This window comes from Mixophyes fleayi, chromosome 6 (assembly GCF_038048845.1).
Source record: "Mixophyes fleayi isolate aMixFle1 chromosome 6, aMixFle1.hap1, whole genome shotgun sequence".
NCBI lineage: Eukaryota > Metazoa > Chordata > Amphibia > Anura > Limnodynastidae > Mixophyes > Mixophyes fleayi.
In genome coordinates, this window is record NC_134407.1 from 126,680,667 (window position 1) to 126,702,844 (window position 22,178).

At 40.4% G+C, this 22,178-nt stretch overlaps 1 protein-coding gene across 1 annotated transcript; it reads left to right on the forward strand.

Annotated features, from left to right (window-relative positions):
- Positions 1–6,004: 6,004 nt before the first annotated feature.
- POLD4 (DNA polymerase delta 4, accessory subunit) lies at positions 6,005–21,254 on the forward strand. Its single transcript, XM_075217325.1, has 4 exons — positions 6,005–6,260; positions 7,395–7,472; positions 8,385–8,496; positions 20,120–21,254. Exons 1-4 carry the CDS (start codon positions 6,098–6,100, stop codon positions 20,142–20,144), a joined length of 378 nt encoding a protein of 125 aa, XP_075073426.1. The 5' UTR covers positions 6,005–6,097; the 3' UTR covers positions 20,145–21,254.
- The last annotated feature ends 924 nt before the right edge of the window (positions 21,255–22,178 follow it).

Sequence of the window (22,178 nt, forward strand, 5' to 3'; positions counted from 1 at the left end):
CAGTAACCATTATTGTAAATGGCTACAAAACATTCCGTCCGGCCAATTTCTTAGGCTAAGAAGAAACTGCTCTAGTTTAGAGACTTTTAAAGATCAAAGTAAAATCTTGAAAACTAGGTTCATAGAAAGGGGATACGATCTAAGTAAAATAGACAAGATCATAGACAGTACCAGTAGTAAAAATAGAGGAGAACTCCTTGTATATAAAAATAAAAATAAATTTCAGGATGAATCCAAAGTGAGAAACTTCTCATTTATCACTCAATACTCGGACTCTGCTCCGCAAGTTAGGAAATTACTGAGGAAACATTGGCACTTGCTCCTGCAGGATGAGATCCTAGGCAAATCACTACCAAAAAATCCACAGATTACGTTTAGGAGAGCACCAAATCTCAAAAACAAGCTAGTGCATAGCTATTTACCTCAAAAATTAGAAAGAAAGACAAACTGGCTTACGAAAGAAACTACGAAGAATAATTTTTATTACTGCACTAGATGCCTCCCATGTAGAACTGCAAAAATTCAGACCACTAAAGGTATACAAACATTTAAATCTAATACCACTCAGGAAATGTTCCATATCAGAAGCAAACTTACCTGTGACTCCAAGGGAATAGTGTATTTGATTACCTGCCCGTGTGGGTTACAGTACGTGGGGCGGACGGTGAGACAACTCAAGGTCAGAATTACAGAACATATTCGTAACATCAAGTCAGGTATAGAAACACACAGTCTATCAAAACACTTTAAAGAAAAACATGGACAAAATCCATCAGGCATCACATTTGTTGCTATTTGTGAGGTAAAGGAAGACTGGAGGGGAGGAGATTTCATCAAGAGAATTAATTGTGAGGAAGCGAAGTGGATATACAGATTGAAGACATTGACCCCTTCAGGATTAAATATTGATTTTGAGCTTGCCTCTTTCCTCTATTAAGGAACAAAAAGGTTAAGCTGAAGTTCATATACTCATACTGTATACATTTAGACTCAAGTTAGGGGGAACTGAAAACAACTGTGACATACCCAGCTCCAATAAGGGGAGAATGGGCTTTAAATGTATATGTGCATTTCATTATATTGAAGATCAATGTTTGGATAACGTACATCATGTATTTGAGGTATGCAAACTGTTGAACTGCCCGCTCTACAAAACCATGCTGTTAGTCCTGATAAATCTGCCTCTATATTGACTGCAATATTAGAAACAGGTAGAGCGGATAACATTGCAATTGTTCTGTCCTATTGAACGGCATCCCCATTAGAAGACTGACAGTATTTAAAGGAGGAAAGTTTGACACTGGACACACCCCTGATGAAGTCACAACCTGTGACGAAACGCGTTGGGCCAATTGGAAGCATCCACGGAGTAACCACGCCTTCCGGACGTCACAGGGTTCTTTCCGGCACTCTGAGACTGAGGACGGCTGGAGTTACTCGAGAAACAAGGAACTGCTTAACCGCGTTCTCCTGTGGGACTCTGAGTAAAGATACCTTTATGGGAACAGATATCGCTACTCAATGTGAGTGTTTTTAATGTCATTTAAATAAATGTACAATACGTTTTTACGCTATGAGCGGATTTTTTTCTCTTCTTACCCTTTACATATGCTAATCGGGTTGAGGAGAATCTACAACATTTCCTACAAAGTGATTAAGGGCACCATCCTACACCCGGATAGAACTGTGATTTTGAACTGGTAACGTTAGAAACATTCCCCACAAGAAGTGGGGTAGGACTTTTTCAGCTTGCATAATACAGTATTTGTTTTCTGTATGTCCCCTTTTGTCTCCACATCCTTCCCCCTGCGCCGACTTCTGTAATTATTGCAATTGTATAGTATTGTGAAGTAGAGGCTATTCTTCATTTGAAGTAGTGGCAGCATCCCTTTTTCCCTTTCCCCCAATCCTTGGAGTGCGCAGATCTTTACGTATGTATTTATTACAGCCCTTTAGCTTTGAGGTGGAACATAGGCCAGGGGCTCTGTATAATAATGCTGATGACCTGTCTCGGAGAGGTGCGCTCCCCAGGTCGACTGAGTCGCCTGATTTGGCGAAGCCAGAGAAGGGGGAGATGGCAAAAAGGAAGTCTTTGCCAAGAAAAGTGTCCGCTTCGCCAAGTATGGCATAGCTAAAAGAAAGGGTATGTGGCAAAGAGGGTTATTTGCCACACCTTTCCTGCATAATGAAATGTAAAATCCCAGAGAGTTTGCAGGTGCAGCCTGCAGACAGGGTTAAATTCCCACTTAGTCTTTCCCACAGCACACAAACACACAGGTGCACAACATGGGTGTGATTGCTGTGGTGTGTATATGTGTAAAAGGATTGTGGGATCTGGTGGACGGGGCTTCCGATGCTGACAAGCAGCCGGATGATAGTCAGGGACTGTGCGCTGAGACAGTTTGTCAGGAAGCCATGGATTATTTATGTTTGTGGTGTGCTGTTTTATGCTGCAAATACAACAGCTGCTGCTTGAGAATACCTGGAGCAAGGAGTCTTTATTTGGTGATTTCTACAATATATATACCTGTGGCCAAGCATTTTCTTGTGAAGGGACACCTCATTAAGAATCTCAAATGTTTTCCTATTGATCATATAACTCCCCTCAAGAGAGGTGGTAACAGAGACAACCTCCTTTTCAGTTTGGAACTTCAGTGGATCTAGAGGCTCAATACATTAGCTACATCTGGTTTAAACGAAGATTTCCAAATTAGCTGTTTTCTTGAATAGACCTTTTAATCATTTACTGTATATATCGTTGTTTATTCATTGTTCTATTTCTTTATTTTTTTGTTTTTGCTTTTCATTATATTTAGTTAGCGTACTTCTTTGTATTTTGGACACGTGGTTTCCATGAGGAAATTTACTGCAGCCATGGTGCTGCTAGAATGTAGAAAGATGGCAGAAATGACTGCCTAATGGGCTGCAGGCGGGTTTCTGGGCACCTATAAACCTGCACCTGGGATCTTACTTCATTTTTTTCTTACCTTTATGTGTTGTTCTCCCCTCTAATGTAATGGAGAAGGTGTAAACCTTGTATTATTAACATGTAGGATTTGTAGCTACGGCGGACAGTATAATAACCGCTCTAAGCACTTTAAAATAACCTGGATTCCACTGCTGCATCCATCTTGTCGAAAAAGTGGATAGGCGACAGATCCCTAATGAAACATTAGGTATATAGAACAGTGCTTCAATAGAGCTTGACGGAACTGTATGAAAACTCTTCTATGGAAGGGCTATGAACAGCTTGTAGTACGTGCTGTTTCCTGCCGTCCTTAGATTAATATAAACCCCCCAAATCGCCCCCCCCCTCTTTATTCTGGCTATATGTGATGGCATGTTTGGTTGAAGAGGGGTCGTCCAAAAATGAGCAATCCATTTACCTTAGGCTAATACCTAAAAGCATGAGCAAAGTGACTTAAATGTATCACAGTGCCTAAAGCCTTTTGTCTCTTTACTTTTTCAGTTTAGTTCTCACAAACAGGGCCCTCTCTACTTTTGTTTCAAATTTGTATATGTATATAATGTCAATATAAGTTGTTGGTAATATATATAAAAATATATAATAATACGAAAGATAATAATACAGGAAACTGAGATCAGACTTAACAGTCCAAGGGGGCTATTTATTATTCAGTATTTTCATTAAATTTCCTTGAAAAACTCCAGTTTTCAGGAAACTGACGCAAATATATGGTCCAACTGTATACACAGTACATCGCAGCAGATATCATAGATATCTAACAATATTTATAAAATTCGAAAACAGAAATGTCGCTGCCGATCAACAATCTTATGCTCAAAAAGAATATACACCAAAAAAGTGTAATAAATGTGAACTAAAATCAAACTCTCTGTGAAAAGTATTCAAACAGCAAAACTTCAAATCTACGATATCTAAAATGTACAACCGTCCCAAAGTTTGTGTAGTCCAATTTCTAATTGCTCAAAAAGTCCAACAAGAAGTCTGTGACATCAATTTTTCTTAAATCTTCCTCCCACGTGATATAGCTATAAAAAAATAAAACGAAAAAAAAAAAAGACAACATAGTGTAATACTGTAAATAATAATTCACATAGATATGCTCCCAAAGTAATCTTCTTCTCTTAGGTGATTAATAATAGTAATCAATACTACCACGTGAGCAACTCAACACCCCTGTTGTTAATGCACTCACAGAAAATTGATTGTTACATCACATTGTATATCAAAGATTTGTCATCTTCTTAAAGATGTGCAATATAACTTTAAGATCAGCTCACCCAATCACATTAGATATACGCATATAGAAATGTGCTCCCCTCGATGGTATCGGGATGGGCGGCTTATCTTTTTGTAGATATCCAGGAAATCTGCAAAAAGGAAAGCAGGCCTTTACGGATCAGAAGCCAGTAAACAGAGGGCAGATCCTGATTGTCAGCGCTAATGCACTAATATCTTTTAGTCTTTTTTTTTTTTATCATAGATATCTATGCTTTGCATTTTGTATCGAAATCCTTAGCAGTCCCCATAAATGTCTATGGAGACTACTATTTACCGCAATGTAACAAGTAATGAAAAGACATTTACACATACAGCAGTGTACGCCAGATCAGGCTGGCGTACATTACAGTAGGTGTACATTTTCAGGTCTGCTCTATGGGGAGATCATTGCGGTAGAGGGCTCTTCGGATCCCTCACCGCATCTTTCTTCTCTTCCCTCCGCTCACTATCACAAAGGCGGCCACTCTGCGATAGTGACCATAGAGGACGTAGTAGACAGGTTTCACCAGAACAGCAGTTTTTCATGACTGCTTTTCCTGTTGAATGTTTTAATAAATGCACACGACCTTTCAATCCTTATCTTTGCGATAAAGTTTGAAAGAGATTGTGTTAAAAATGTGGTCATTCTTAAATATGCCCATTAGAGAGAAAAAAAAAAGTGAAACCTTTATGGCCATATTGTGGAACTAGATATGGCTCTGTACTAGGGCCGTAGCTAGAGCTGTGCGACAGGGGCGACCGCCCAGGGCGCAACGCTGAAGGGGGGCGCAATTTAGGAATATTTTATGTTAATTTGGTTAAAATTGAGGGCTAGGGGGGCGGCATTTGTCTTTCTCGCCCCGGCACTAGAATTCTAAGTTACGGCTCTGCTCTGTACGATATGTTTAGCACTAGATATTGCTCCGTACAATAAATTTGTCACAAGATAGTAAGCTTGGCACCAGGTACCTGTCTCCATATTAGACTTGGTAATAGACATGGGGCGGAATATTACACTTGACACCAGTAATAACTTTGAATCGAGAGGGACGAAGCAGAGGTGGATGGGTAGGAGAACGTACAGATGCGGTCACAATTGCAACATAAAAAGTCGGCAGGCTATTCTGGGGACAGCTTGAAAATGTCGGAAGTATGATTGCCAACAATCACAATGCCAACATTAAAAGACCAATTACGGCGGGTCCAGAAACTATCCACATTATAGTAGATACCAGATATGGTTTAGCTATGTATATTTGGCATCGGCATTAAATGGTTTCTAGGTTTTGACATAGCATCTGTATTTAGAGTTGAAACAAACAGTTGCTGTAAAGGTGAAAATATATTTATAGTGCCCCCAAAGTTCTAGTCTTACCTACTGGGGGTCATTCTAATAAAAATGAAATAATAAAAATTAGTTACAATTCATCTCCAACTTTGTCTAAACTAGTAAAAATTACACATATTGGATATCAAAATAAAATAGAAGAAATATGGTAACAAAGGACATATTTCTAGACGGACTTTTAATTGCTCAGAATAATCCTGAATGATGAAATAGTACATAACATTCAATCTGATACCTTAACAAACAGAAAGTTGTTGCAGTTTAACCACAGAACACTATTAAAACGTGTCTGGTCACGAAATTGAAAAGTCCTGCATGCACTTTATGTAAATGGCAGCATTTACATACGAACTTGTACAGACGTACACTTACTCTGTTCATCCACTAGGTGGAGCAGTTTATTTCTAACAAAAATCGGTTCGCATGACAAGTGACATAAGTTCAGGGGTGGGAGCAAGAGGCAGAAATACAAGGAAGGAGACAGCTCTGAAGAGGTCACTACTATGAGCATGAACAGAGATCGCCAGCTGACAGACTGCCTGCAAGTGGTGAGACATGGAAGGAAAAGGAACCGCCTGGTTAAGGGGAAGGAGGAAGAGAAAACCACTGTGAGAAGCAAAACAAACACTGTAAAGAGAGAGAGGAATACCGAGCAAGAAACAGACGGTAACTATGTATCAGTAATTGTGTAGAGAGTGACTGACTTTTATGCCCTGAGCTGTCAGTCACTCCCCTATTCTCCTGTGATCTCCGCACGTCACAATGATGATGTCATTTACTCTCAGACATCTTTTGCTTGTATTCTATAATTGTGCTTAAGTGTTGCAGCTTGTGTTATCTCAATAGCATTTCTACCTAAACTTCAATGGCTTATCACTTTGCATCATGTTAAAAAAAACAACTAGTAGCTCTATTTGCACTAATTAAATAGCAATACCTAAATGTATGGGTACATTTAACATCTGCCAATGTTGTTTTCACCTGGGATTATCTGCATTTATTAAAATCAAAGGGTTGTGATGGTCCTACTAATTCTGTTGCAATATTTCCACCATTTGCATGGAGAAATCTATAACAAAAAGATATTTTGAGCTGCAGTTGATGAAGATAGGGCAAATTCAAAGGCGTTCCATTGCTTGCACACAGGGGTTGTCGGGGCAGGGGGGCATTTGCCCCCCAGACAGTCCCTTGGTTACCTTGGGCTGGGTCACTGGGCTATCTGCATTTTTTTTTCTATTTAAAATGATCCTAATATGCCCCAGGCTAAAATTTGACAGACAGCCCCTGCCTGCAGGGTGATGCAGAGGTTTTACACCATGAAAAAAGCCTTACACAATACATGCTTCCCAAAGCTTCAATTTCCATGGGACAGTCCCAATTTCTAAAGCCAAAAGGGGTGATTCTTGCTATAAAGGAGCACAGCTTTGCTGTATTTGGGCTTGGCTTTAGCAAATCACCGGCATGGCCTAATTTGTCTTGATTTTCTCATCAGGAATGAGAGTTACTTATTTTCATGAGGAGTCTTAATATTTTTCAATTTAGATATCTATAATTATGTATTCCCCCCCCCCCGCCTGCTATCAAGTTATACAAAACGTCTAAAGATGCGACACCAGTAACATCATATATAAAAGTAGATACTGCTCTATGTTTTAAAAACTTTGCATAGTCTTAAAACCATTATATTGATACTTTTCTTAGTATATCAGTGTAAGAAATATTTCACTTTTTCATTTACCTGTATTGACCGACATTTGTCAACCATCCTCTGTCTATTAATGTATGCCTCCTGTTATGCAGACACTCCGCTCCCAGAACCAACTCCCTTAGAGAAACTTATTCAGTTTGACCTGGACTGGCGTTTTGGACCTTGTACAGGTGAGATAATAAAGTAAACACTTGGGCTATGGTAGAATATGAAGGTAGCAAGTGAAAAGATAGGGCTGTATGTATTAATGTAATAGGGGCGCAGTGCTTTTTCAATATTTAATTTAATTATTACAAATAACCCAACACGGCTCAAAAACACCCAAAAGCACCTGAAAAGATGGAAGTATGGATGAAAGTGTAGAAAGTCTCTCTTTCCTCCATATTTTCATTAATACATAGACCTCATAGTGTCATTGATCACAAGTAAGAAATAGTAATAATATAATCACTGCAGTGCTTTCATAAAGTCAGTTTCTAAATTGTAAGCAATACATATTAACAAATTCAGATGTTATTCAACGAAATTGAAAATCAGGAGATGTTACCAGGCCCAGTGAGAATAAAAACAGATTATGTAATTATGACATAGTGCCTGCATGTAGTTTGTTCTCAGATTTCAATGAAAACAGTAAAAACTATAGTGAAACTTCAAACAATGTAAAACCTCAAACCACGTCTGGAACAGCAGTAAGATAATCGTGTTATTAAAGTTCTCCCCAGTGGAGGCAGGGGTTTGTTTTCATGAGAACGCAGCTTACCAATTTACTATCAACTGGTGACATTACTGGGGCATGAGAAACTTTTATTCATTCCACACTTCAATAAAGCGTCTTTTAAAGTAGATAGTAACATTACGGTTGAATACAGTCCATCAAATGACTACCTAAATTGATGTTTATCACCACTATAACTATAAGAAACCCAATTCTAAATGTTTTTTGTATTTTAACCCCTGCTCCGCCTCTGAACTGTAGTTCTTCTATGTTCTTTCTTATTGACAGGCTTCATTTCTTTCACATGGAATGTAACATGTTCTCTGTTGTGGCACTTTGAAATGCTAACCTATTGCTTTGCCATCAGGGATCACCCGATTGCAACGATGGCAGAGGGCACGGGATTTGGGACTGATGCCTCCAAAAAACATAAGAGAGATACTTTCAGCCCACATTGCAGATCCCCAATACCAATTCAAGTGAGTACTTGGTGGAGTGGATGAGCATCTATCTGTTATTGGCATGTCTACAAAGAGCTTATAGTGTAGCATTGGTGCAAGTACTGAAAGGATAGACAGGAACTGAGAGTTCCACACAATGTAATTCCTGGTTGACTTGTTCTGTGTCCATAGAAGGGGTAGAACAACAGAAAAGGGTTATTTAAAGTAGGGATGAGCGCACTCGGATTTATGAAATCCGAGCCCACCCGAACGTTGCCGATCCGAGTCGGATCCGAGACAGATCCGGGTATTGGCGCCAAATTCAAATCTGAAACTGAGGCTCTGACTCATAATCCCGTTGTCGGATCTCGCGATACTCGGATCCTATAAATTCCCCGCTAGTCGCCGCCATCTTCACTCGGGCATTGATCAGGGTAGAGGGAGGGTGTGTTAGGTGGTCCTCTGTCCTGGTAGATCTCGTGCTGTGCTGTTTAGTTCTGTGCTGTGCTGTTTAGTTCTGTGCTGTGCTGTGCTGTGCTGTGCTGTGCTGTGTTCTGCAGTATCAGTCCAGTGGTGCTGTGTGCTGTGCTCTGTCCTTCTGAGGTCAGTGGTGCTGCTGGGTCCAGTGCTGTGTCCTGTTCAGTCCAGTGGTGCTGTGTCCTGTGCTCTGTGCTTCTAAGGGCATAGTTATTTCCCCAATATTCCCCTGTGTTTAAAAAAATAAAAAAAAGTTATTTAAAAAAATACCAAAAACTAATTTAATTTTTTTTAATTACCACAAAATTTGCACAACCAATCCTGCAGTATAAGCCCATTGGTACTGCAATATTACCAAGTTCACACATTCTGCAGTATCAGTCCAGTGGTGCTGTGTCCTGTGCTCTGTCCTGCTGAGTTCCGTAGTGCTGCTGGGTCCTGTGCCGTGTCCTGTTCAGTCCAGTGGTGCTGTGTCCTATGCTCTGTGCTTCTAAGGGCATAGTTATTTCCCCATTATTCCCAAGTTTTTAAAAAATAAAAAAAAAGTAAAAAAAAAATTACAATTAAAAATTAAAAAAAAAAAATATATAATTATAACCAAATTTGCAAAACCAATCCAGCAGTATAAGTCCATTGGTACTGCAATATTACAAAGTTCACACATTCTGCAGTATCAGTCCAGTGGTGCTGTGTCCTGTGCTCTGTCCTGCTGAGTTCCGTAGTGCTGCTGGGTCCTGTGCCGTGTCCTGTTCAGTCCAGTGGTGCTGTGTCCTGTGCTCTGTGCTTCTAAGGGCATAGTTATTTCCCCATTATTCCCAAGTTTTTAAAAAAAAAAGTAAAAAAAAATAAAAAATTAAAAAAAATAAAAATATATATAATAATTATAACCAAATTTGCAAAACCAATCCAGCAGTATAAGTCCATTGGTACTGCAATATTACAAAGTTCACACATTCTGCAGTATCAGTCCAGTGGTGCTGTGTCCTGTGCTCTGTCCTGCTGAGTTCCGTAGTGCTGCTGGGTCCTGTGCCGTGTCCTGTTCAGTCCAGTGGTGCTGTGTCCTGTGCTCTGTGCTTCTAAGGGCATAGTTATTTCCCCATTATTCCCAAGTTTTTAAAAAATAAAAAAAAAGTAAAAAAAAATAAAAAATTTAAAAAAAAATATATATATAATAATTATAACCAAATTTGCAAAACCAATACAGCAGTATAAGTCCATTGGTACTGCAATATTACCAAGTTCACACATTCTGCAGTATCTTGTGCTACATATAATGGAGACCAAAAATTTGGAGGATAAAGTAGGGAAAGATCAAGACCCACTTCCTCCTATGCTGAAGCTGCTGCCACTAGTCATGACATAGACGATGAAATGCCATCAACGTCGTCTTCCAAGCCCGATGCCCAATCTCGTAGTACCGGGCATGTAAAATCCAAAATGCCCAAGTTAAGAAAAAGTAGCAAAAAGAGAAACTTAAAATCATCTGAGGAGAAACGTAAAGTTGCCAATATGCCATTTACGACACGGAGTGGCAAGGAACGGCTTAGGCCCTGGCCCGTGTTCATGACTAGTGGTTCAGCTTCACCCACGGATCTTAGCCCTCCTCCTCCTCCCCCCCCCCTACAAAAAATTGAAGAGAGTTATGCTGTCAGCAACAAAACAGCAAACAACTCTGACTTCTAAAGAGAAATTATCACAAATCCACAAGGCGAGTCCAAGGATGTTGGTGGTTGTCAAGCCTGACCTTCCCATCACTGTACGGGAAGAGGTGGCTCGGGAGGAGGCTATTGATGATGTAGCTGGCGCTGTGGAGGAACTTGATGATGAGGATGGTGATGTGGTTATTGTAAATGAGGCACCAGGGGGGGAAACAGCTGATGTCCATGGGATGAAAAAGCCCATCGTCATGCCTGGTCAGAAGACCAAAAAATGCACCTCTTCGGTCTGGAGTTATTTTTATCCAAATCCAGACAACCAATGTATGGCCATATGTAGCTTATGTAAAGCTCAAATAAGCAGGGGTAAGGATCTTGCCCACCTAGGAACATCCTCCCTTATACGTCACCTGAATAACCTTCATAGTTCAGTGGTTAGTTCAGGAACTGGGGCTAGGACCCTCATCGGTACAGGGACACCTAAATCCCGTGGTCCAGTTGGATACACACCAGCAACACCCTCCTCGTCAACTTCCTCCACAATCTCCATCAGATTCAGTCCTGCAGCCCAAGTCAGCAGCCAGACTGAGTCCTCCTCAATACGGGATTCATCCGAGGAATCCTGCAGCGGTACGCCTACTACTGCCACTGCTGCTGTTGCTGCTGTTAGTCGGTCATCTTCCCAGAGGGGAAGTCGTAAGACCGCTAAGTCTTTCACAAAACAATTGACCGTCCAACAGTCGTTTGCCATGACCACAAAATACGATAGTAGTCACCCTATTGCAAAGCGTATAACTGCGGCTGTAACTGCAATGTTGGTGTTAGACGTGCGCCCGGTGTCCGCCATCAGTGGAGTGGGATTTAGAGGGTTGATGGAGGTATTGTGTCCCCGGTACCAAATCCCGTCGAGATTCCACTTCACTAGGCAGGCGATACCAAAAATGTACAGAGAAGTACGATCAAGTGTCCTCAGTGCTCTAAAAAATGCGGTTGTACCCACTGTCCACTTAACCACGGACATGTGGACAAGTGGTTCTGGGCAAACGAAGGACTATATGACTGTGACAGCCCACTGGGTAGATGCATCCACTTCCGCAGCAACAGCAACAGCTGCATCAGTAGCAGCAACTACAAAATGGCGGCTCGTGCAAAGGCAGGCAACATTGTGTATTACAGGCTTTAATAAGAGGCACAACGCTGACAACATATTAGAGAAAATGAGGGAAATTATCTCCCAGTGGCTTACCCCACTTAGACTCTCATGGGGATTTGTGGTGTCAGACAATGCCAGTAACATTGTGCGGGCATTAAATATGGGCAATTTCCAGCACGTCCCATGTTTTGCCCACACCATTAATTTGGTGGTGCAGCATTACCTCAAGAGTGACAGGGGTGTGCAGGAGATGCTTGCGGTGGCGCGCAAAATTGCTGGACACTTTCGGCATTCAGCCAGTGCCTACCGCAGACTAGAGGCACATCAAAAAAGCATGAACCTGCCCTGCCATCACCTCAAACAAGAGGTTGTGACGCGCTGGAACTCCACCCTCTATATGCTGCAGAGGATGGAGGAGCAGCAAAAGGCCATTCAGGCCTACACAGCCACCTACGACATAGGCAAAGGAGTGGGGATGCGCCTCAGTCAAGCGCAGTGGAGACTAATTTCCGTGTTGTGCAAGGTTCTGCAGCCATTTGAACTTGCCACACGAGAAGTCAGTTCCGACACTGCCAGCTTGAGTCAGGTCATTCCCCTGATCAGGCTGTTGCAGAAGCAGCTGGAGAAAGTGAGGGAGGAGCTGGTAAGCCATTGCGATTACACCAAGCATGTAGCTCTTGTGGATGTAGCCCTTCGTACGCTTTGCCAGGATCCGAGGGTGGTCACTCTTTTAAAGTCAGAGGAATACATTCTGGCCACCGTGCTCGATCCTCGGTTTAAAGCGTATGTTGTGTCTCTGTTTCCGGCGGACACAAGTCTACAGCGGTGCAAAGACCTGCTGGTCAGGAGATTGTCCTCTGAAGAGGACCGTGACATGCCAACAGCTCCACCCTCATTTTCTTCCACATCTATGGCTGCGAGGAAAAAGCTCAGTTTTCCCAAAAGAGGCACTGGCGGGGATGCTGATAACATCTGGTCCGGACTGAAGGACCTGCCAACCATTGCAGACATGTCTACTCTCGCTGCATTGGATGCTGTCACAATAGAAAAAATTGTGGATGATTACTTTGCTGACACCATCCAAGTAGACATGTCAGACAGTCCATATTGTTACTGGCAGGAAAAAAAGGCAGTTTGGAAGCCCCTGTACAAACTGGCTCTATTTTACCTGAGTTGTCCCCCCTCCAGTGTGTACTCGGAAAGAGTTTTTAGTGCAGCGGGGAACCTGGTCAGTGAGCGGCGAAGGAGGTTGCTTCCTCACAACGTTGAAAAAATGATGTTTATAAAAATGAATAATCAATTCCTCAATGAAGTACAGCACTGCCCTCCAGATACTACAGAGGGACCTGTGGTTGTGGAGTCCAGCGGGGACGAATTGATAATGTGTGATGAGGAGGAAGTACACACTGTAGGGGGAGAGGAATCAGAGGTTGAGGATGAGGACGACATCTTGCCTCAGTAGAGCCTGTTTAGTCTGTACAGGGAGAGATGAATAGCTTTTTTGGTGTGGGGGCCCAAACAAACCAATCATTTCAGCCAAAGTTGTTTGGTAGGCCCTGTCGCTGAAATGATTGGTTTGTTAAAGTGTGCATGTCCTATTTCAACAACATAAGGGTGGGTGTGAGGGCCCAAGGACAATTCCATCTTGGACCTTTTTTTTTTGCATTATATGACCAATCAACAGTCGTTTGCCATGTTCAAAAAGTAAAACCAAATTTAAAAAAATTCAAGAAATTAAACCAAAAGTAAAATGTCGTGTCATAATTTAAAACAAGAGGTATTGACGTGCTCTAAAACTACTGTATTGTTGTTTATATTTTATAAACACTACACTTGAAAGCTTGAGTCTTTCAATAAAAAAGTAACTGTCCATTGCACGAATATTTGCAACAGGGACAATTTTAGGGTTAAGAAAGTCAACTAATAACACTTCGACGCTGTCTGTCTTTATAAACACTACACTTGGAAGTTGGAGGAGGTATTGTGGCCCCGGCACCAAATTTACTACCGGGGCCACTCCACTGTGCAGTCCATATTTAGGTGTATCAGATATTAAACAACGGTGACAGTTGATGCCCAATTTTTTAATTATATTGTGGCCTCGGTACCAAATTGTGTACCGGGGCCACCACACTACGCAGTCCATACCCTTTTTTGGTGGAATTCTGACACGTGGAGGGTTTTTTAATTATATTGTGGCCTCGGTACCAAATTGTGTACCAGGGCCACCACACTACGCAGTCCAGATACTTGTTTGGTGGAATTCAGACCAGTTGAGGGTTTTATTATTATATTGTGGGGACCACTCTATCTATACCACACTACAACTCTATACCACTCTATTTAATACTTTAATTCTATTTAATACTTTAATTCTATTTAATACTTTAATTCTATTTAATACTTTAATTCTATTACTAATTACCATAAAGAGGAACTGCCGCTTCTATTTAATACTTTAATTCTATTAGTAGTTACCATAAAGAGGAACAAAATAAACCAATTTTACCAAAAGTATAATATGACTTAGACTTACAAACACTACACTTGAAAGATGGTGCCTTTAAATGAAAAAGTCAGTCTTCATTGCACGACTATGTGCAACAGGGACAGTTTTTTGGTTTACAAAGTCAACCAATAACACTTGGACCCTGTCTGTCTTTAACATACTTGATGGGATCTCAATGACGAATTGTCTGTACCATGTTTGGAGGAGGTATTGTGGCCCCGGTATCAAATTGTGTACCGGGGCCACCACACTACGCAGTCCATACCCTTTTTTGGTGGAATTCTGACACGTGGAGGGTTTTTTAATTATATTGTGGCCTCGGTACCAAATTGTGTACCGGGGCCACCACACTACGCAGTCAAGATAGATAGATGCGTATCATAGATAAAGTACATTCAGTGGTGTGGGGCAAATTGAAAAATATTCAAAATGCACTGACATTATCAAAAACAAGAGGTTGTCACACGCTAAAACTCCAACATGTATATGATGGAGAGGATGGAGGAGCAGCCGTATGTGTAGTGTAATGCAGACCTGTTGAAGGTTTTTTATATATTTTATTGTGGTGCCCAGTGCCCACTCCTCTAGGCAGTCCAGGTACATTTATTGGTGCGAATCATAAAAGTTCAGGGTTTTTAATATATTGTGGTGACCCACTCCTCTACGCAGTCCAGGTACATTTATTGGTGCGATTCATAAAAGTTCAGGGTTTTTAAGATATTGTGGTGACCCACTCCTCTACGCAGTCCAGGTACATTTATTGGTGCGATTCATAAAAGTTCAGGGTTTTTAATATATATTGTGGTGACCCACTCCTCTACGCAGTCCAGGTACATTTATTGGTGCGAATCATAAAAGTTCAGGGTTTTTAATATATATTGTGGTGACCCACTCCTCTACGCAGTCCAGGTACATTTATTGGTGCGATTCATAAAAGTTCAGGGTTTTTAATATATTGTGGTGACCCACTCCTCTACGCAGTCCAGGTACATTTATTGGTGCGAATCATAAAAGTTCAGGGTTTTTAATATATATTGTGGTGACCCACTTCTCTACGCAGTCCAGGTACATTTATTGGTGCGATTCATAAAAGTTCAGGGTTTTTAAGATATTGTGGTGACCCACTCCTCTACGCAGTCCAGGTACATTTATTGGTGTGATTCATAAAAGTTCAGGGTTTTTAATATATATTGTGGTGACCCACTCCTCTACGCAGTCCAGGTACATTTATTGGTGCGAATCATACAAGTTGATGGTTTTCTTATTATATATCTTGTGGTGACCCACTCCTCTACGCAGTCCAGGTACATTTATTGGTGCGATTCATAAAAGTTCAGGGTTTTTAAGATATTGTGGTGACCCACTCCTCTACGCAGTCCAGGTACATTTATTGGTGCGAATCATAAAAGTTCAGGGTTTTTAATATATATTGTGGTGACCCACTCCTCTACGCAGTCCAGGTACATTTATTGGTGCGAATCATAAAAGTTCAGGGTTTTTAATATATATTGTGGTGACCCACTCCTCTAGGTAGTCCAGGTACATTTATTGGTGCGATTCATAAAAGTTCAGGGTTTTTAATATATATTGTGGTGACCCACTCCTCTACGCAGTCCAGGTACATTTATTGGTGCGATTCATAAAAGTTCAGGGTTTTTAAGATATTGTGGTGACCCACTCCTCTACGCAGTCCAGGTACATTTATTGGTGCGAATCATACAAGTTGATGGTTTTCTTATTATATATCTTGTGGTGACCCACTCCTTTACGCAGTCCAGGTACATTTATTGGTGCGAATCATACAAGTTGATGGTTTTCTTATTATATATCTTGTGGTGACCCACTCCTCTACGCAGTCCAGGTACATTTATTGGTGCGATTCATAAAAGTTCAGGGTTTTTAAGATATTGTGGTGACCCACTCCTCTACGCAGTCCAGGTACATTTATTGGTGCGAATCATAAAAGTTCAGGGTTTTTAATATATATTGTGGTGACCCACTCCTCTACGCAGTCCAGGTACATTTATTGGTGCGAATCATAAAAGTTCAGGGTTTTTAATATATATTGTGGTGACCCACTCCTCTACGCAGTCCAGAAAGATACCTTGTTGCAACGTTTTGGACTAATAACTATATTGTGAGGTGTTCAGAATACACTGTAAATTAGTGGAAATGCTTGTTATTGAATGTTATTGAGGTTAATAATAGCCTAGGAGTGAAAATAAGCCCAAAAACTTGATTTTTAAACTTTTTATGTTTTTTTCAAAAAAAATCCGAATCCAAAACCTTAAATCCGAACCGAGACCTTTCGTCAAGTGTTTTGCGAGACAAATCCGAACCCCAAAAATAACGAAAATCCGGATCCAAAACACAAAACACGAGACCTCAAAAGTCGCCGGTGCACATCCCTAATTTAAAGTGGACCATCACATCCACAGTGGTTGCAGCCATATCTTTGACTGAACCAATATTCATCAGAATCTAGGTTTAGCTCACAAAATATACCATGTACATCAAATTGACTTTAGCAAACAATCAGGTACTAGCTTTGATCAGACTAAAACAATATTTGTTAATTAAAGCATGTTGCTATTGGTACAGTACATTGTTGCTATATGCACCATGTTATTAATGTTTAATGCTAAAATGAGCTTTGTTTGCAAATTATTCATGGATATTATATGAATTATATTGGGTCACAGGGCCATGCATGTACCTATTGAGAGGTCAGGCCCAGGGCATCCTGTATAGGGCAAAGAAAGTCCCTAAGGCTAAACGTGTTTATTTTTTCTTTTGTGGCTAGTTGACCCATTGACTTAGACAGGAGATTAGGGCTCATTTACTAACATTTGCATTTGTGTGCATAATTTGACCATAACAGCCAATCAGCAACTAAAGTTTAGCTGCCTTTTGCACCATCATGAAATAAAGTGTTTTATTGGTTGTTATGGTACAGAGCAAATGTTGTGCTTCAATCCAGTGTTTATAAATGACCCCTAATGTTATATGAGGAGACACAGGGACTGATTAAGAGTTGCAAGCAAAATATGCCTGTTTGTTTATGTGCAAATGTGTGTCTGCATATGTATTCTGAGTTACACGCCTCTTAGCATATGAGCAACCCTAAAACTATCATAAATATGCGTCTGAAGCAAATAAGCGTCAATCATCAACCCGAAAATTGAAACTTGGTAAGGAATGTATTTTAAAGATACGCGCAACCCAAAATACACTGCATCACTGAGCGATGTGCATAACTTGCGCCCGAACGACCCTATTCCACCTATCCAATCCAAGCACAAGTCTCACATACATGCAGCTGAAGATACTGCATGTATCTTGCATTTTATGCAAGATACATATTTACACTATGCAATGGCTGTGCTTCTAACTCTAATTCACCTCTATAGTGAACAGGTACAGTCATAAAATATATCTAGGACTCGAATATTCCAAGCACAACTGCAGAAACGGCCCGTGGTTGTAATTGTAAAATGGTCTAGTAGAAGGGCCCTGACTACGTCACAATAGTACAGACCACGCCAGTGTTTTTGTGTTACAGAACACTCACACAAATTAATAAACATTGGACTGTATTAGTTGGTGGTAGTCATTAATGCGACTACCACAACACCGACAACAGGTTACCCAACTTCAGAAGTGCAAAGCTATCGATCACGAAACACTGCTAAGCCCAAAGGTTTGACATTACCACCCAGCCACATTCGTGAGAAATGAAGAAGCCGGCAGCAGAAAGTCACGTGACTTTCCAGGACGATACTATTATTAGGGGTGTTAAGGGAGTAATGCAAGGAGGTGGCACACAGTACAAAGTAGAAGCATTGCTATAAAATATTGTACATCCGCCGCCTTCTTGCATTACTCCCTTAACGCCCTAACGCCCTAATAATAGTATCGTCCTGGAAAGTCATGTGACTTTCTGCTGCTGGCTTCTTCATTCCTTGCGATTGTATAAATAAATGATGATGATGATGATTGTGGCTGGTGGTGATTTCAAACCTTCAGGCTTAGCAGTGTTTTGTGATTGACAGCTTTGCACTTCTGAAGTCGAGTAATCTGTTGTCGGCATTGTGGTAGTCGGGGTGACGTACCCAACCCATATTAGTAGCCATTACCAGTACATTTGTCAGTCACTGAAAGAGGAAAATAAAAATAATGGAACTTAGTGGGTGATCTAAAGAGAAGAGGACATGATTGATTTAGAATGTAAGGCAGATCATGGGTTTAAAATGTAAGTCTGTTTAATTGTGGTTTTTAAAAGTGCCATTTAACCTAAAATTCGAATTATTTATATAAATGGATTTTGATGTAATTTATTAAAATTTTTAGACTTTAAACCAGCAGGAAATATTTGAGCTAAAATAGTGATGTTGGGGGGAATTTTTCTGTTACGCACCCAGACATCCTGCTGAAAAGAGGGAAATGGGGAAGGGAATGAAGAGATGTGTATAAAGGGCACTCTTTTATATCACAATATAGATAGTTTTTCTGTTAAGACTAATATCTTTATTAAATTAATTCAATTAGCGAAATATTAAAAACACTGAATGAGTAAACATGGTAACCGAATACATAGATTGATTAGACTGTTAAGAAGTAGTAGAAGTACTACTATGCTGTCTCACTTGTTCTCATGATAATGGATAATAACACTTTAATATGGAAAATGTATCACGATCACTACATACACCTACTATTCACGATAAACCTTAATATATGTGTGTAATAATTGAATGTATCTAACCTATATTACAGGTATATGAATAATATGACACTATGAAAATCGTCCTATTACTCTGTGTACACCCTCTGAAAGCCTAATGTTGGCTTCCTATCACAGATAAACCCTGTAGGCTAGACAGGCCCTATACTGTTATATATACCACCACTCTCCTCTGTCCAATGGTGTGTGTGTAATAGGATATCGGGCATACTCTAATAGTTAGTATTGATTATCCTGTGGTTCATCATGGATGTGCACCATAACACAGAGTACCAGATAGCGTGGGACACTAATAACGTTTTAATCTTGTACTGACAGACTAGGATAGTATGACATATAACCCTTTAGGGCTAGCACACTGGGTACTGTGATAACCTGTGTGTATAATATCTGTCTCATATAGTAAGGCAGCACACACACAATTCCTTCCGTGTCTGGGTGTCAGACACGCCTCCTAGACTCTGTCCCTGCCTAGAAGGGCTTACATATCTATGGAGCTGATACGCTGTGTGAGTACTCTCTAATCTATTACAGGCTCATACGTTTCTTATATGGTGATAATAGTATGCCCCTGTCTTATCATAATAGTCTGTCTCTATAGATCTGCACTAATATGCTGTATTCCCCGCTAATATCTAGTAATAGGACTGTTATTAGATGTTAAATAAAATTACATAGAACGTGCACGAACAGTGAGCTCAGCAAATGCCAACGCTCGTTTCGCTAAGAGCTTTATCAAGGCAACCCAGACATCCTGCCAGTAACCTTATTGAAGGACATTCATCCAGCCTCTCTGGGTGTGAAGTGCCTGATAATGGAGTTAAAGAGCTTGCACAGTAAATCACAACAGGACGTTAAACATTTCACCTTCTCGCACACTTTGGGAACCTAGAAATGAATATGATCTCTGGTAATGTAATCATTTTACAGCCTCAGCTTATGGTCACTGTGCTCTAATGTGCTAAATGAGTTAACATTCTAAAGCTTTGACATCTTCCTTAGGAAACTCATATATCTGTAGTGTTGGTGATGCACTCTTACTACTCTCCTGTAAACAATAATGTGTGCATGGAAATATTTACAGACAATACTCAGTCACCTTTCCTTTCTATACCCTATTTTAGCCTGTGGTATACATATGCTATCTAAGGAGAACACAAGGCGGGTGATGAAGTCTGCACCGAGGTCCACGTCATATAAGATGGCTGCATGATTGAAAGCATTTCTCAGGGATTCAAATTCATTGAAGTACCACGCTCATCAGTGTGTTTCTCTACTGTTCCATAGTTAAGAATTTAAATTTATACGGAGATACAAATTGGCAGAGGTAACATTGTAAGGAATATTTATCAAAACTGGTGCTGCCAATAGCAGTCAGTTGTGTTGTTGCTATGGGCAACAACACATTTTGCCCCTGCACTAATTTGTATAAATACCTGCTTTTTTATTCTTTCATATTCTCATTATTATCCTTAATAATGTACTTCCCTGTACTATACATGCAACCATGGCACGTTCGCGTTGAACTAAAATGATACTGTAAATATGGTTCATTGAACCCTACCGAGATACTGATGACGCCAGATGGAATACGGAAGCAACAATAACAATAGGACAGGCCTAGACAACCTCTTCAGGTCTTGTGAAACTACAAGCCTGCTCCAAAATGCTTTGGCATCTGCTAGCTGGCAATGTATGCTGTAGTTTCACAGCACCTGTAGAGTCACTGGTTGTCGAGGCCTGGAATAGGACAGGCTGTATCCATCTCTGTCCAGCATTCACTCTGAACCCTATCTGCAGTTCCGGTTGAGCTGACATTATGTAAGTACATGAAGAATACGGTAGTATGAACACTAACAGATGGCATACATGATGTAGATTCTATAGCCGTAATGTCTGTTGTGTAAGAAAATGTCATCACATAGGGGAAAGACTTACACGTGGAAAATGCCTTAATTTAGTATGAAAGTTCTATTTTTGGTGTTAGGTTTGGATATTTAGCGATTTCTGTACCTGTTTCATGAAAATAACTCTGCCTTCTGAAAATTTCTAATTTCTTGTTGTTACAATTTCCTTGTTCAAAACTTCAACCTAGACATTGTTAAGATCTGTTTTTTTATTTCCCTAAAAATGTTTGGCTATATAACATACCGCAATTGTGCTTTGAGATGGAGAAAGAAATCTACTTATCTCTTGGCTTTTATTTTGCATAGCTGTAAATAGTTTTATTGTGTTATAAAGATGTTTTTTAATGTTCAATGTCTTCTATTTTTACTTTCAGGAGTGATCAATCTCTCTAAAATAGTTATTAAAAGGAGTTAAAATATCAGTGCAACTGTCTGAATTCCTGTGTGTTTCTTATTCACAGGCATTATTTTTTTTTATAATAGAGTATATAAGTATGTAAGTGTATATTAGTGTGTACTAGTGTCTATGAGAATTTAAATACACACACAGATATATCTATATTAATAAATAATAATAATAATAATAAATGAATATTTATATAGCATCTTCATCCCAATAGGACTCTAAGCACTTTGCATTGTTGCACTTTGCATTGTTACATCTTGGGAGAGCTCAGCTACGGTTCTATGGAATCACTCACATCAGTCACTGTCATATTAGAGATTACAGTCTAAATTCCCTACCACACACACAAGGGTCTATTTTTGTTTGGAAGAAGATAGTTTAACGGATAGGGTAAAGGCAGAGGTAAAGGAATTGGGTGAGGATTTCAGCCTCAGAGTGACCCTAATATCTGCCACTACCAGTGTCGGACTGGGGCATGAAGGGCCCACAGGGGAACTGCAATGGTAGGGGCCCACCAGAGGGGGGGTGGCCAGCCATCGTAGAGATGAGACTAGACACAAGAGGGGGAGTGGTCAGCCCATGAAGGACATGGCTAGCGACATAGTGTAGTATATAAAGAATGCAGTGTATATAAAGAGTGCATAGTCTAGGCCCCACCCCTTAGATCCGGACAAAGTCTTGCCCCACTAGAATCAGAATAATTGGCAGACTGTCCTGCTCTCTCTTACCTGTTCTTGCAGCGTTCACTACCTGCTGCTGATGTCTTAAGCTCAGTTGCTGTCTGGACCCTGGAATGTTGGGGGCCTGTTTTGAAAAAGGGATATGTACATTAAATATGGAAAGCCTAGCAATGAGGGCACACTCTAGCCC